Raw genomic sequence first — 16366 nt, 5'->3', positions numbered from 1 at the left:
CCATCTGCAAGGGGCAGCGAATCACAAGAGCAGGCGCCAGCAAAAATCACGATGCAGGAAAAACCATGGTATGTCCCACAGAGGACCTTACGGTCTTCAAACTAAAACATCTTGGAGGTCCCAGGCCACAGAGAGGTTAGGCTGGCCTCAACCAGAGCCAGGGCTTTTTCGGCTGTGGCTCCGATCTGGTGGAACGCTCTGTCACAAGAGACCAGGGCCCTGCAGGACTTGACATCTTTCCGCAGGGCCTGAAAGACAGAGCTGTTCCACCAGGCCTTTGGTCAGGGCGCAGCCTGACCCCCTCCTTTGGCAATCCTCACAGAACTCTAGCCCAATGGTTGCCATTAATCTGATTTGATTTGATTTTAGAATGAAATGATTTTAGACTGTTGTATCATTTTAATGTTGTTAGCCACTCTGAGCCCGGCTTCGGCTGGGGAAGACGGGATATAAATTATTATTATTATTATTATTAAGCCAGCCGATGCCTCCACAGAGCTCCATCCTTATTTCAGACATCGTGATATATTGGCATATTGTGGTTCAGCTGGTGATATATCACAATGTTGAAAACCATATATCGCTGAACCCTGCCCCAGGCCCCATCCCAATGGTGGACTGGGCTAGGGGGGAAACAGGAGGAAGCAATGAATATAAATTTTTACCAACGTAGACTAGTTTTTACACCACCACACATACCCTACTTCCCTTCATAGTCCAACAATTGCCAGAGTTCCCTGGGAAGAGGGATTGTAGCTCTGTGATGGGAATAGGAGTCTCCGAACCACACAAAGCGCCCTTAACAAACTCCCCTTCCCAGAAAAGTGTAGTTTAAAGTGGGATGATACTGCTTTGAATGCATAGTGCGGTCGGGGCCTCTGTAGAGATCACCCCAAAAAAAGGTTTTATGGGGAGAAGAGGAGGAGAGAACATTGAAACAGGCAGATTGGAAAGCTCATGCAAGTTTGGATCCGTGTGTGTCATTTCAGTTACCAATAAAAATGGAGTCCTTTGTTCAACCTGTCAAAATTCCAGTAGGTTTTATGTCCTGAGGGATTAGAAGAATGCCTGCAAATTAGATGCCATTTGGACGGCAAATGTCCAAGTTACAGGCATCAGAAGACTGGACTGATTTCCATGGAAATCAGTGGCTAAACTGGAGCATGCCTCTGAATGTGCTTTCTGGAAATCACAAGAGGAGATTTGCACTCGTGTCTTGCTTCTGGGCTTCCCACAAGCATCTGGTTGGTTGCTGTGATAATAATAATAATAATAATAATAATAATAATAATAATAATAATAAATTTATTATTTATACCCCACCCATCTGGCTTGGTTTCCCCAGCCACTCTGGGCAGCTCCCAACAGAATACTAAAAACACAACAAAACACCAAACATTAAAAACGTCCCCAAACAGGATGACAGCCTAGATGGACCATTGGGAATCTTCTTACGTTCTAATGACTTGGATGGCAAATTCTGAAATCCAGTCAAATAAACTGGGACCAGGAAATAAAAACAAAAGTTGTTTCCAAGCAAGGAGATTGAGCAAGCATTCTGGCCTTGTTCTTGCCCTCTCAGAGCCGGGATGAGCAACTGAAGTACAAAAGCATTGTTTTAAAAATAATAATACTGGAAATGTTTGGATAACTGAGCCACAGTGATCAGGAAGCCCTGAAACGTAATTCAAAAAGTGCCCAACGGGCATTTTTCTACGGGCTGATACAGTTTGTTGAGAATCTTCCAAAAGTTGAGTTGACTGCAAGACACATCCCAAAGGAAATGAGCTCTACCTTAATGATGCCACCCACAGGTTTCATATGCTATACCTTTAAAGCACATTTGTGGCAAGCTTTCCCCTCAAAGAATTCTGGGAACTGTAGTTTATTAAGGATTGCTGAGAATTAAAACTCTGTGGGGAGTCAACCACCGTGCCCAGATTTATTTGAGGGAAAGAAGCTTTGACTGTGGTTTAAGGGTCCAAAATGATGAGCATGCGCCCTAAGATTGGGACCACAAGGCTGAGAAGCAAGTCTGCCACAAAGTTTGCTGAAGGAAAAGGTCATTCTGAGGACAGTTCAGTATTCAAAGCAAGCAAGGCAAAGAAGCTCTTACAAATGATGTTCCCTTTTGTTCCTCAAAGTACAGAACATGCCACTTAAGAGTTAAGAGGGAATAGCAGAATGCACCTGTCTCTCTTATCATTGCCCCCAAGAGAGCCAATGGTTGTGTTCATATGTAACACTAAACTACAGTTTGGAACCGCAGGGTCATGGGAGTGCAGTCTGCTCAGTTTCTGGTTCTCCTCTGGAACAGCCACAGTAAGGCTGCAAGGTTTCACTTCTGTTTTCAATTAACCATCACTGAACCAAACCTGGGTTTAGTGTTAACCATGGTTTAGGGAAACAAGGTAAAAAGGTACAAGTAAAGGAGCCCTGGATGGTTAAGTCCAGTCAAAGGCAACTATGAGGTTGCAGCACTCATCTCGCTTTCAGGTCAAGGGAGCCGGCGTTTGCCCACAGACAGCTTTCTGGGTCATGTGGCCAGCAGGACTAAACCGCTTCTGGTACAATGGGACACCATGACGGAAACCAGAGCACACGGAAATGCCATTTACCTTCCCACCATAGTGGTACCTATTTATCTACTTGCACTGGCATGCTTTCGAACTGCTAGCTTGTCAGGAGCCGGGACAGAGCAGGGGGATTCGAACCGCTGACCTTCCAATCAGCAAGCCCAAGAGACTCAGTGGTTTAGACCACAGCACCACCCACATCCCTTCTGAATGCAGTTAGGTAGGCAGCAAAGTCAATGCTTTTGCTACTCACCTCTTCTGCCAAATTTACACCACTCTGTTCCATTTGAAACTTGCGTCTCCCTGGATATAGAACCAATGGTCAATAACTAAGACTTACTTTGCTACAACCGATGGTCAGTAACTAAGACTTACTTTGCTGCTTGGCCACAAGGCAATTCTTAAGATTCATTGAATATCTGACAATATTTGACCATGATTAAATAACGAGCAATCAGCAAGCCCAAGAGGCTCAGTGGTTTAGACCACAGCACCAACTGCATTCCATAGGGACAGCAAGACGGGACCATAAACAACCATTTGAAGTAGTCTTGTTTTTCCACAAGCCATTGTGGAAAAGAACAAGAGCCTGCTAGGTCAAACTGTGAGGTGGATGAACTGCATTTGATTATACACACACATACACACACCCCATAGAATTGCACCATAGGTCAGTTTCAAAACACATTGCCAAAACAGGAAGGCAAAACAGATCAAAGGTACAGCCGAAGAGAAAAATATATGCCTCACTCCTAAAACTCGAGAGAGATGGGGCCAACCAAACCACTTTTGGGGGGGGGCAGTTCTGCAATCTGGGTGCCACTACCAAGCATGAAAGCTTTTTTATGCACGTGTCTTGGAACATAAGATACTGCCTGATGCTATCAGGTCTGCAATCTGTCTCTTGCCTGGTTTACAAGTCTTTTGTCAGAGGAACCAAACTCCCCAAAGCCTTCAAACGGCCGCTAGCAACATCAATCTCCCTCTGAGTGTTAATCATGGACAGTTAAGACATTACATTCCTCCCACTTCAGCCGCTTCCACTGCTGAGATGAAAGACCATTGATGGAAGAGGTCTGGCATCTCTAAACCCCCTTGCCAAGAAACCGGGAGTGTCTCGAACAGAGCAAATTATGATCCCAGGAACCTCTCTCATTTCTCTGCCTGCTTCCCTAGGGAGAAAGGTCAAGGAGGCGCTCACACCTGCTTCTCAAAGGCAAATGTTTTTGTTGGCGTCAGCATCAAGGGTGACGTTGGAAAGGGCAAAAGAGCAGAGGGGATCTTTCGCTCGCTCTCGAAATAGCATCCAGCCACCCCAATAACGCCAAGGCTGCAATCCCAGCTCCCACACAACGGAGCCTCACGATACAAACTCGTCCCATAAGCTAAGCCCTGGGCGAAGCAAGCTGTTCAAAGCCAGTCTTTGTTGAATGGCAGCCATGAGAAACAAAGGAAATAGCCTTACAAAGACTCGCCCCATCGGTCCGTGGAGCCCCGTGTGGTCTGCGATTCCTGGCAGCGGCTCTCCAGGGCTCCAGAATTGGGAGACGCCAGGGTAGCAGATCCTCTACCGCTTAGCTACCTTAGTGCCATTCAGCAAAGGTCAGCAGAGGTTCCCTCTCCCTGACGTGGCGCAGAAGCCCCTTCGCTGCCCCCTCAGCTACTTACTTCACAATAATGTTGCGTCCGACACGCTGATAGTACAAGGTGTTGTTATAGATGGCATGTCCACAGCCGTAATATTGCCAAGGGAGCTCGATGGTGCTGTAGCTGTTGTTCCACAGCGCAGAGATGTCCTCGTATTCTTTAATCATGTGGCCTGTTCAGGGGAGGAAGGCATGGAAGAAGTTGGTTTGTTTATTACATTTATAGGTTAGGTTACTGCAATGTGCAGGGCTGCCTCTGAAGACAGTTCGGAAACTTCAGCGGGTGCAGAATTCAGCGGAGCAAGACGATTTGAGCATATTACACTGACCCTGGTCTGACTGCACTGGCTACCAATTAGTTTCTGGGCCCAATTCAAAGTGCTGGTTTTGACCTATAAAGCCTTAAATGGCTCGGGACCACATTACTGCAAGGAACACCTCTTTCCATATGAACCTACCTGGACCCTGAGATCATATTCTGAGGCCCTACTTGATGTGCCCCCTCCTTGAGAGGTCCAGAGGGTGGCAACATGAGAACAGGGCCTTCTCTGCAGATGGGGGTGGAGACGCTCCTTCAGGTATAGATGGGTTAGATTGAGTGTGTGTGTGTAAGCAGTCCACGGTCACCCATCCCGCTGCATTGCTGAGTGAGGATTTGGACCCTATCCTCACCTGTAAAATGTTCGGCGATCCAAATTTTTTCATCACTTCGGTTGGCGAGATCCATCATCCACGCTCCGTAGCTCTGTCTTAATTGTATAATCTCAGCTGGGTTTCCAATTGATTTAATGATGCATTCTGATGGGGAGAGAAACAAAATCAGGAGCTGGCAGAAATGACTGGCAGAATCTGAGATCAGGGAGAAGAGGCGGTGGAAGAGGACTGGAAGAAATTTAAAGACTACTTGCAGAAATACTGTAAAATTAATGAATGTTAAAGGGATGTTGGATTGAAAATAAGTGGTATTGGTAAAAAGATTAACAAGAATATGTGAATTCGGATTGATAATGGTTTAAAATATATAGTTATAATAGGTTAAGATATTGAGTAAAGATAAATGATAGAGGGTAAGGATTTGCTGAATTAACTATGTGAACTGGAATACAAAAAAGGGGGGTGAGAGGAGGTCAGGAAACAAGTAAATGAAATATAGGACATGAAAATATTGATTTCTTTTTAATTTTTTTACTTTTTATGTGTTTTGTCTTTGTATTTTTGTATCTCTTTTTCTTTTATTATTGTTATTCTTTTTTTATTTCTCATTTTTAATTTTGTAACCTTTTATTGTCTGTAAAATTTCAATAAATATCATTTTAAAAAAACAAACAAAATCAGACCACTGGCCAGCCTTAAGTAAGCAAAGCAATCATTTTTAGCACAGGCTACCTGGTTTTCTGTGCTGACGAAGGTGTCCCTTCTCTTTCGCTTTCTCCACCAGGGTATCATCATTTGGGATAGCACAGGTCTCCCCTAAACAGTGCACAGAAGGAGAGGAACACACAGAGAGAGCTGTTATTATTTTGACACGCAATCTAACGTTGCGTGAACTATTCCTGGGTTGCCTCCAATATCAGTCCTACTCAAGAGTAGGCCATCTGAAGTGAATGGACACGGCTATTTTACAGCGGGCCTACTTAGCCAGAGCCAGTCCATCTACACAACAACAAAAACAAGAATTAAATGGAAGAATGGCTAAGGGAAAGCCACTATTTCCAATGGCTTTTCAGAACACTGTTTTGCTTCTGCTGGGCTTTTGCTATGACTTCCATATTTTCAGGGCTGCCAAAGACGGGGAAATAAATTCATCATCTCTCCAAGATGTTTGTGAAATCAAGACATGCATTAGTACATAAAAAGCCCCTTGCTTCATACGTGTCTCTCATTGATCTAACCATGTGACCTCTTTCCAGCCACGGCAATTTGTGTGTGAAGAGCCCAAAATTAAAGACACAATAGACACAGAAATTTGGTTAAGGCTTTTGGCAGTCATTTTGGCCACAACTTTATTGATTACAGCATGTGAGTGGTTGCTTAGGCATGGTTCCAGACTACCTGAACCTGCACTGCGGCAGGAACAGGACTGACAATTGGGCACCACCAGAGGTCAGTAAGGGAAAGCATTCTGGGTGAGTGAGAAGCTGGCTTCAGTCTCACAGCTCACCCCAGCTGCTCCCAGGGGCTCTGGCGTGGCCCTAGCCCCTTGACAGGGTTCGGACAAAAGCAAGGCGAGCCCCTGGATTCCTTTAACAGAATTCCCTAGCAGCAGCAATTGGAAGGGCAGGCCAACCACTTCCCCTCCACAAAACATTGAGCCAATGCCTAACCGCCAACCTTACAAAGTTGTGCTGAGTTGCTACATGAGGAGAGAATGCACTCTTTCTCTATCCATTTCCCCCAGTTCACCTTCTCAACAAGGCCCCATAACATTCTGAAACAGCATTTTATCTTTTTGGGTAGAACAGTCAAGGCCCAGGCTGGCATTCCCAATGTGCCAAGAGCAGGATTTGCATTTGGGAACAGGCTTTGACGAAAGGAAACAAGAAAGTCTAAGGACAACTGTGTTTCCAGTTCATCCAAGGCCTGGAGATACATAGATGGCAACTGTCTGAAAATCAGAAGTATATAAGCCCGAGAGCTGATTGCAGAGGAACAATCTGACTGAGGAAGAGGTGAGTTTTGCTTCACTGGGGGGTATTTAAGCAGAGGCTGCTGAAATTGCGAGACTGAGATCCCTTCCATCCCTCGCCAATTCTAGCCTTGCCAGCAGAGTCACAGCAAGGAGAGAAATGGATGGATTTAGGCACCAGCATGGGTTCGCCGGAGGCCCCCTACCCACAAACCAAGGCTTACCTTGCAAACAGCTGCTCATATCCCTACCACTAATAATCTCCCTTTCTCCCTTCTTGTTCCAGATAAGACAGAAGCTAGACACAGCATGGGATGGAATCTGTGGGGTGCTATTTCCTAGCGTGAGCTAATCAAGCAGCCCCCAAAATAGTACAAGGAGGAGAGGGCAAGAGCAATGTTCTCCTCTGCCATCCCTGAAGTGGCACAGCCTGTTCCGAGGACTGGAGAAGGACCACGTTCCCACTTCACAGGCTCATTACGAGGGTCCGTGTTAAAAGGAAAGGTGAGACACTCCAGAAATAGCACAATGGGAAATAGGTTCTTTATGGGACATAGCTTGAGAAGAAGAGCTCGTTGGATCAGGCCAATGGGCCATCTAGTCCAGGATCCAACCAGCTGCCTATAGCAAACTGGTAAGCAGGATGCGATCACAAGAGCCTTCTCCCTTCCTGTGGTTCCCAGCAGCTGCTTTTTAGAAACATCTGGCCATGGTGGCATTTGGCCATGGTGCACTGCATGATGTAGTACTATACTGTATTTTTCAGTGTATAAGGTGTACTCTATGTATAAGACGCCCCCTATTTGGGGGGACTCCAAGTTAAGAAAACACCCCTCAGCACTACCCGTGTATAAGACGAGCCCCAATTTTAAACCTAATTTTTTGGTAAAAACAACAACAACCCAGTCTTATACATGGGAAAATATGGCATTTTCTTTTCCTGGTCCTGAATCTTCCAGCACTCAGCTCCATTGGGTGCCCACAAATGAGAGGAGGGAAACTTTTCTTTATCTGCTTTGGCTGACTGACGTCCAATGCCCTTTTAAAATGTGTCAGGGAGCGGGGGGGGGATTATTAAGTTGTTTTTGTTTTTATTATTATTATTTATTATTTTATTATGGGTTTTGTGTTTTTATATTGTGATTTTATGTTGCTACCCTGAGACCTGAGGGTATAGGGTGGTATGCTAATACTAATACTAATTTCTCCATACCATGCATAATTTTATAAACTTCTCTTTAAAAATAATTATTTATTCGTTTTTTCAGATTAAAGTTTTGCAATCACATATCCAACATAAAGGCAAGATTCCAAAGAATCTCCCGGACTTCCCTCCTCCCCTTTGTGGGTCCTGTTGTTTATCATTTCCTCCTACATCTTTTATAATAATCCAAATCTTTTACATCTCCATCATGTCCAAAATTCACCATTATAAACTTCTCTCATGTCACCTCTTACTCACCAATCCAGAAACAGAAGAGGGAGAAGCAACACAACGAACTAATGTACTGAGGAGAACTCATCGGGGGGGGGGGGGACATCAAAAATGATGACTAGACCAAATGTCTAGGTTGCTCAAAATGGCTTGTGGTCCAAGAGGATGAGCTGAAAGTCTGTGAAGCTGGTAAAGTACCAGGGCAGGACTTTGAGCCAGAGGTCAAGGACCCTGCTCAACAAAATGAGCAGGAATCCATCATCACCACCTAAATGCAGCAACAGGGCTCCATTTCCATCAGAAGTCAAGATAAAAGCACCACATTAGCGAGGCCAAGTTTTCCAGGGACCACCGATGGAGTTTTTAATTTAAATGCAACCTTGGCAGTTCCTGGTCTCTCGTTGCAATAATGAAAGCAAAGTTTCACTTTCAAAGGCTTCTTTTTCTGGACAAGGAAGCATTATCTGCCCTTCCTCTCTTATCTCTTCAAGTATGTCCACAGGATTGGCCCTTGCCTCTGACAAGCTCACTTCAGCCACACTAAAGGGATTCCAGGTTGAAGGAGTGATGGAGGAGGGAAATGAAAGAAAGTCAATAACCCTTTGTGAGATCTTTTCATCTTCAGAGAAGCCATCGTCTCAATCGGCACTGAATGCTTAAAGCAGCATCATGCCACATTGAAAAGTCCTAGAATCATAGAATTGTAGAATTGGGAGTGATCCCCCCCAATGGTCATCTAGTCCAGCCCCCGCAATGCAGGAATCTCAGCTAAAGCATCCCACAAAGAATTCTGGGAAATATAGCCTGTTAAAGGTGCAGGGAGTGGTTCCAGGAGGACCTCTGTTCCCCTTACTGACCTACAATTTGCAGGCTCTTAAACCATCAAACCTCTTCCTAGTGAGCTTTGGGATGGTGGGGTCTCCTAGCAATCTTCAGCACCCTTAAAAATCCACAGCTCTCAGCATTCTTTGGGGGAAGCCATCATTGTTCAAAGTGGCATGTTCCTGCTTCAAATGTACAATCATACCTCATGTTGTGTCTGCTTCAGGTTGCGTGTACCAGAACGGGTTACTTCTGGGTTTTGCAGCTCGCGCATGGGCAGAAGTGCTAAATTGCGCCACGCATGTGCGCAGATGCGGAGCTTCTGGATGCAAACGCTTTGAGTTGCGGACGTGCCTCTGGATGGATTACGTCCGCAACTCGAGGTTCCACTCGAGGGGCCCATGATTATCATTGTTAACATGTCGGCATGTATGTCATGTGTTCCAGAACATATGAGGGGCATCTGGTGGGGCAAGGCTGTGCCACAATTGGACACAACCCTAAGTGCTAAGCTTGAGATGCAGCAAGTTTGTTTGGAGGCTTCCTAAGCTTCTGTACCCCCGTTTGGCCCCTGCTCAGATCGATGGATGTCAGGGTTCTAGCAGAAAGTACAGTGGTACCTCAGGTTAAGTACTTAATTCATTCCGGAGGTCCATACTTAACCTGAAACTGTTCTTAACCTGAAGCACCACTTTAGCTAATGGGGCCTCCTGCTGCTGCTGCGCTGCCGGAGCACGATTTCTGTTCTCATCCTGAAGCAAAGTTCTTAACCTGAAGCACTATTTCTGGGTTAGTGGAGTCTGTAACTTGAAGCGTATGTAACCTGAAGCGTATGTAACCTGAGGTACCACTGTAGACCTTTTAAACTCAAAGTCTGCCCATGGTAAAGATGGAAAGTGCATATCGTTCATAAAAATGACGAACATTTCTATTGCAGTTTCGAGTGTTCGAAGCGATTCTCGCGCATTATCTAGTATGTTACCTTTAGCACAACCCTGTAAGGCTGTAAGGTAAGCTACTATTACTGTCCCCTCTACTGCAGATGGGGGCACCGAGGCTGAGAGGAAGGGGCATGTTTAAGGCCACCTTGTGAGTTCATGACAAAGGCAGGATTCGAACTGGGGACTCCCCGATCTGCAGCTCGACATTTTAGCTCAATATGCTACAGCATCGCGAAGCACTCACCTGTACACTCTGAACTGAACATTTTCTCCTGAACCTGGGCCTTAGCTTTCCGCTTCCCAGGTGGCCCTGGAGGTCCTGGAGGTCCGGGGGGGCCAGAGGGTCCTGGGGGCCCTGGCTCACCTTTTGCACCTAAGAGAACACCAAAGCAGAGGAGTTACCTTTGGCCAGTACATTTACAAGTTTGGCACATATCCCTTTGAGAGATGCTATCAAGTAGATTCACAGGAGGACAGAAGGTTATACAGTCATACCTCATGTTGCGAACGGGATCTGTTCCGGAGCCCCATTCGCAACCTGAACAGAACGCAACCTGCGTCTGCGCATGCGCGGGTCACGACTCGCTGCTTCCACGCATGCGCATGGCGTCATTTTGCTCATCTGCGCATACGCGAGCGGCGAAACCTGGAAGTAACCCTTTCCAGTACTTCCGGGTCGCCGCAGGACGCAACCTGAAAAGACGTAACCCGCAGCGTTCGCAACATGAGGTATGACTGTAGCTTACCAGACCCAAGGTCCAAATTTAAACACTGCCATGTCCTATTTTGGGAAGCCCAACACCATAATCTGAGGCTTTGCAGAGTCTGAACAGCATCGCTTGCAGCAGATCTCCCTAACCTGGTGCCCTCCAAATGTTGTTGGACTCCAAATTCCATCAGCCTCAGCTAGCATGGCCAATGATTGGGTGATGGGAGTCCAACAACATCTACAGGGAGGTGGAGCCAGGCTGCAAGGAGGCTAGTTTTCAGAACGACTGATCTTAACCAGCTAATTGAGGGTCCTCAATTCCGCAGCTCCACTTTGCACCCATTTTCACCTTCACCCCTGTGTCCATGCCTCCCCCGTCTCCTTTTGTGCAACCCCCCCATTGCACACAAACCAGCCCCATGGTAACCTTTTGCATCTTACTCCTCCTAAAATGTTGCCGTGGCTAAGCACTCCTTTCATCCAACTAGAAAGCCACCTGTGACACAGTGCAATGAATCATCCAGTGGGAGCTGTGTGACGACAGTATTACATTTTTATGTATATAGGAAGAAAACCCTGCCAAGGAGAACACTTGATCACACCGCTTTAAAGCACATTTTGAAACACGTGGTTTCCCTTCGGGAATCCTTGGAACTCCTCACAGAGCAACAATTCCCAACACCCTTAAAAAACTAGAGTTCCCAAGATTCTTTTTGTGAAAAACCGTACAATTTCCATGTGCTTTAAATGTATATGGTGTGGTTGTGGGCATTGCTTCAAGTAACACAAAGAGCACTCTATGGGAGTTCGTTGATGTGATGTTTTTCTATGAGTTATACATTCTTAGAGCGCCTGTTAGCTCACCTTCTGCCATGAGTTCATTGTTCGCATCACCTTTGTCCCCCTTGGGACCCCTCGATCCCTTTTCTCCTCGCTCTCCCTCTTTCCCAGGCAAGCCAATTTCTCCAGGATCCCCTTTTTCACCTCTGTCTCCAGGTTCTCCTTTCAGTCCTGGTAGAAAAGAGAGAACATTCAATACCATTCTTGAGACGTGATTAACTACACCCAGAAGGGAATATCGTAGAATCGAGTGCCCTCTGTGGACATTCCAGAACAATGCTTTGTTTTTCAAGTTCAATCCATCATGTTCTCCCAGTGGGTTTGAGCTTATTTGAAGTAATTTTCTCAAAAGAAATAGCGTGGGGCTCAACTCTGCCTTGAGCTTTACATCCAGTGAAGAAGGAAATGAACAATGGGCATGTTCAGAAAGCATGAGGTAACCACGGTTTACCTCAGACATTCTAGATCTGATTCCTGACAGGGGCAACAAATCCCTAATCTCAGTTCAGGCTGGACCACATACGTGCACACAAACCTCACTTTTGGAGACCCTTTCATCCCTTTCAAAAGCAAATAAATAATAAAAAAATAAAGTTGGAGGGATGTTGGCAAATCTTTGGGGAGGGCCAAGCCCAATCAAAAAGCTATCAGGTGGGGTGGGCTTACTTTTAAAGACAAGGGGAAGTTGTTTGTTTCCCTTTTTAACAACACCAACAGTAAAACTTTGCCATTCTTGCAGCCCTTGTGCTACAGACCTAGCTATCTCCCACATGGAGAGGGATTTTGAAATGAGACTGTTATGTACTGAGTTGAATAGGATCCAAAATGCAGCAGTCTGACTGGTCCTAGAACAATAGGATTCAGAATGCAGCAGTCTGATTGGTCCTAGAACAATAGGATCCAGATTGCAGCAGTCTGATTGGTCCACAGGAGCCACCCAATCCAGCTCCAGGTGGAAGTGAATCCGCAGCCTGATTGGCCTACAGGTGAATCCCGGAATAAGCCAATCACGTGAGGCCCATTGTGTAAATAATGTATATAAAGCAGACATTCTGGGGGAACCTCCGTTCCTCCTCACCACTATGAGCTGAATAAAGAGCATGAAATCCACTCTCGACTCCAAGTATATTTCAGAGACAGTGTTCAGACATGCGGTTTCCCACCTCCAGTTTGAAGTGGTACAGTCATCGCAAGAGAACAGCACCACATGATTTGTTTGAACTTCTTCAGAACTTCCTCCAAGGATCGAGGTGGGGAGAGAAGATACAATAAAGGGGGAAAGGTCAGCTGCAAATGTCATTCTCAAGTCCAAAAATATACCTGGTTTCCCTCTTTTTCCAATTTCTCCCTTCTGACCAGGGGTGCCAGGATCGCCATCTGATCCGTTAAGACCAGGCAGTCCATCAAGCCCAGGAGGACCTGACAAAATCAAAGAAATACATTTCAGGGAGTCCCACGCCCCCGCATAGGATATTACATATCATCAAAAAGTATGTATTCCATTACTTTTCAAATTGCATTTACCTCTCACCCTTCTTCCCAGACCGGCTAAGCTGCAGAATTTCTGGATTTATAGATTTAGAAAGGGAATTAATTGCATCCCCCTCATTTTTATTAATACCATTCAAGGAAAGGTTCCTCAGTGGTAAATAAAGGACATCTCATGCCAAATGAACATCAGAAGTACATCTAAAGCTAAATTAGCATCATATGTGCCCCCCTCATTCTTTCCTCCCCCTTTTTAATTTGCAAAGCTTTATTTTGAAGTTAACAGTCTCGTAAGAAACCCAGAAGAAAATGCTGCTTTCTTCTACAGCATAATGACAACTGTGTCATCAGTTTCATAATATCCAGAAATTTAACTGATAACATGTGGAACATATGGAAGGGAGGAAAGACACTATGGACTAGAAATGAAAAGCAGGCCTAAGTCATTGTGTTTGCCTTCCAATGGCTTGGAACGAGGAAAGTTAGCAGTTTTTGATGGTGCAATAATGCAGCTGGTGGAAGAGAATATTGAGATGCTGACAACAACATTCCAGAAATATGCTGCATCCATACCAACTTTGGGGGGTTCCTATGGGAAATTTAAAGGTTTCCATAACCCACAAGGGAGTAAGACCCACGGAACACAGTGAGGCTTCAGCGCCGAGCAAACCTGCATAGACTTGTGCTATTTGTTCACAAAGACAGCCGTGGTCCTTTAGCAAGAAGGAAGGCCGAGCCTCTCAACTGCAACTGAGACAAAAAGTTGTGCAGATCAGCACAACGCCTGTTTATTTGGAAGAAGCCCCCACTGATTTAAATGGAAATTGGAGCCTGTTGACTCTTGTTGCACAAGACTGGAGCGAACACAGTTCCATTGCTGCCTCTGCCGCACTCTCACATAGTCGTCCGTCCGGGTTTTCTGGAGGTTGTCAGCACCTGCTTCAGCACATTAACTCCTGGAGAAGACCTCAGAAGCCTGCCGAGACTTATTCCTATATTGTGGAACTCCCTCCTCACAGAAGTGGCCTTTGACCCTTGAGATGTGTGCTTTTACAACCCAGTGGGTGGCGCTGTGGTCTAACCACTGAGCCTCTTGGGCTTGCCAATCGGAAAGTCAGCGGCTTAAATCTGCGCAACAGGGTGAGCTCCCCTAGCTCTGTCCCAGCTCCTGCTAACCTAGCAGTTTGAAAGCACACCAGTGCAAGTAGATAAATAGGTACCACTGCGGTGGGAAGGTAAACGGCGTTTCCATGTGCTCTGGTTTCCGTCATGGTGTCCCGTTGCGCCAGAAGCGGTTTAGTCCTGCTGGCCACATGACCCAGAAAGCTGTCTGTGGATAAATGCCAGCTCCTTCAGCCTGAAAACGAGATGAGCGCCGCAACCCCGTAGTCACCTTTGACTGGAGTTAACTGTCCAGGGGTCCTTAACCTTTACCTTTTTTTACAACGCAGCCCAATTCTGTGGTGGCCATTTGTTTCAACTGTTTTTAATGCGGGATTTTATGTTGCTTTAGCCAGCCCTGGGACCTGCTAGAGAAGGAGAAGATACAGCTGCCACCGCTATCGTTAGGGTTGATCCAGAAACTGCAGCTAGGGCAAAATGAAAGCACTGCACTGACTGACGTTCTCCTACAGGGCTATGTTTAAGAATCATGTAAAAGGCAGTGGCGTAGCGTGGGGGGTGCCAGGGGTACCAGCCGCACCGGGCGCAACTTCTGGGGGGGCGCGCTCGCTGCCTCCGGAGTCGCCGAAGAGCCTCGAGCGCAGGCTGTAGCAGAGCCCCATGTCTCATGGAACCGGCGAGCTGGCAGCGGCTCTCAGCGCTCGCCACGGTCCCCGCGCGTCAGGGCCACGGAGGGCGCGCCAGGCAGCCCCTCCTCACCGACGGGCAGCGTTCGCCTGCGGGGCTCGGCCAGCGCGCTGGGCTGGCCGCGTGGAGTCGCCGAGGAACCGCCGCCGCCTGCCATGCCGCCCTGGCTGCTTCAACCGCGTCCGACAGCCGGCTCAAGGCTCCTTCCGGCCGGGTCTCCCGACGGGGCGCTGCGGGCGGAGGCTCCGGCACCAAGCGCCACGCCGCCCAGGCTCGGGTCGCTGTCTGGAGCGCTCTAGTGCCTGTGCGCCAAGACCGCCCACCCGCCCCAACGGGCCCCCCCACCCGCGCCGGAGGCCGGCCGACGCACTGGCCCCAGAGCCGCCCCCTCCCCGCGCCAGAAAGAAGCCCCCTCCCCGCGCCAGAAAGAAGCCGCGTCGGGACTAGCCGGGCCGGGGAGGGAGACCGAGAAGGCTGCGCCCCGACGCCCAAAGACGTGCGTCTTGGTGTATTAATGACCATGGTTAGGTGTTAGGGGGCGCAAATTACTTGCCTTGCCCCGGGTTAGGGGGCGCAAATTACTTGCCTTGCCCCGGGTGCTGATAACCCACGCTACGCCGCTGGTAAAAGGTAAAGGTAACCTGACCAGTAGGTCCAGTCGTGGCCGACTCTGTGTTGCGGCGCTCATCTCGCTTTATTGGCCGAGGGAGCTGGCGTACAGCTTCCGGGTCATGTGGCCAGCATGACTAAGCCGCTTCTGGCGAACCAGAGCAGCACACGGAAACGCCGTTTACCTTCCCGCCAGAGTGGTACCTATTTATCTACTTGCACTTGGACGTGCTTTCGAACTGCTAGGTTGGCAGGAGCAGGGACTGAGCAATGGGAGCTCACCACATCGTGCTAGTATACAATTGATTGATTGATTGTGTTGGCAGGATCTATTTTGTTTCTCTTTCTTTCTTCAAAAAAGTTTTTATTAACAATTTCAACATAACAAATTATCAAAACATATCATATTCATTATTTTTTACCCTTTCCCCCTTCAAACCCTCCCTCCTCCCTCCCAGAGACTTCTCTCAGCTCCTCTCTCTGATTTCTCAGCACATATTATTCTCTGCATGTTATAAAATTATACATATCCTTACATTATCTATCTACCATGTTATCATAGTATACAATTTTTTAGTCTACAGTATACAAACAAGGGGAAGGGGAGGCAGGAGATAAACAGGGAAGGACAGTAAAAGCAGCTATTTCAGCTAGTGCTTAAGCTTAGAGACAGAATCCGTTGCATTGCGCTATGGGAACATATAGGAGACGGGATATTACCTGGTATTCCTGGTGGTCCTAGACACATACAGAGAGAGACAGAATAGTCAGTGCATTCCAAACTCATTTCCAAAACTGGAAATAACACTCCAATGAATATCCCAGTACAGTGGTACCTCGGTTTAAGAACTTAATCCGTCCCGGA

At 47.0% G+C, this 16366-nt stretch overlaps 1 protein-coding gene and 1 long non-coding RNA gene across 2 annotated transcripts in view; both read right to left on the bottom strand.

Moving 5' to 3' along the window:
- The window catches only part of LOC309518551, a 334884-nt gene that overhangs the window by 119886 nt on the left and 198632 nt on the right, over nucleotides 1-16366 (bottom strand). The gene's annotated exons all lie outside the window — the stretch shown is intronic.
- Nucleotides 1-16366, bottom strand: part of GLDN (gliomedin) — a 33739-nt gene that overhangs the window by 2882 nt on the left and 14491 nt on the right. The window contains exons 3-9 of the mRNA XM_082198564.1: nucleotides 16222-16239; nucleotides 12916-13014; nucleotides 11620-11766; nucleotides 10291-10419; nucleotides 5609-5692; nucleotides 4895-5020; nucleotides 4245-4395 (exon numbers count right to left, since the gene is read on the bottom strand). Of these exons, the coding sequence (XP_082054690.1) occupies nucleotides 4245-4395; nucleotides 4895-5020; nucleotides 5609-5692; nucleotides 10291-10419; nucleotides 11620-11766; nucleotides 12916-13014; nucleotides 16222-16239 (754 nt within the window). The remainder of the gene's footprint in view (nucleotides 1-4244; nucleotides 4396-4894; nucleotides 5021-5608; nucleotides 5693-10290; nucleotides 10420-11619; nucleotides 11767-12915; nucleotides 13015-16221; nucleotides 16240-16366) is intronic.

Source organism: Podarcis vaucheri (genome assembly GCF_965113315.1).
Source record: "Podarcis vaucheri genome assembly, chromosome: 14".
In the NCBI taxonomy this organism is placed as follows: domain Eukaryota; kingdom Metazoa; phylum Chordata; class Lepidosauria; order Squamata; family Lacertidae; genus Podarcis; species Podarcis vaucheri.
Note: the sequence above shows the minus strand (reverse complement) of the source record. Positions and strands in the feature narration are given on the sequence as shown.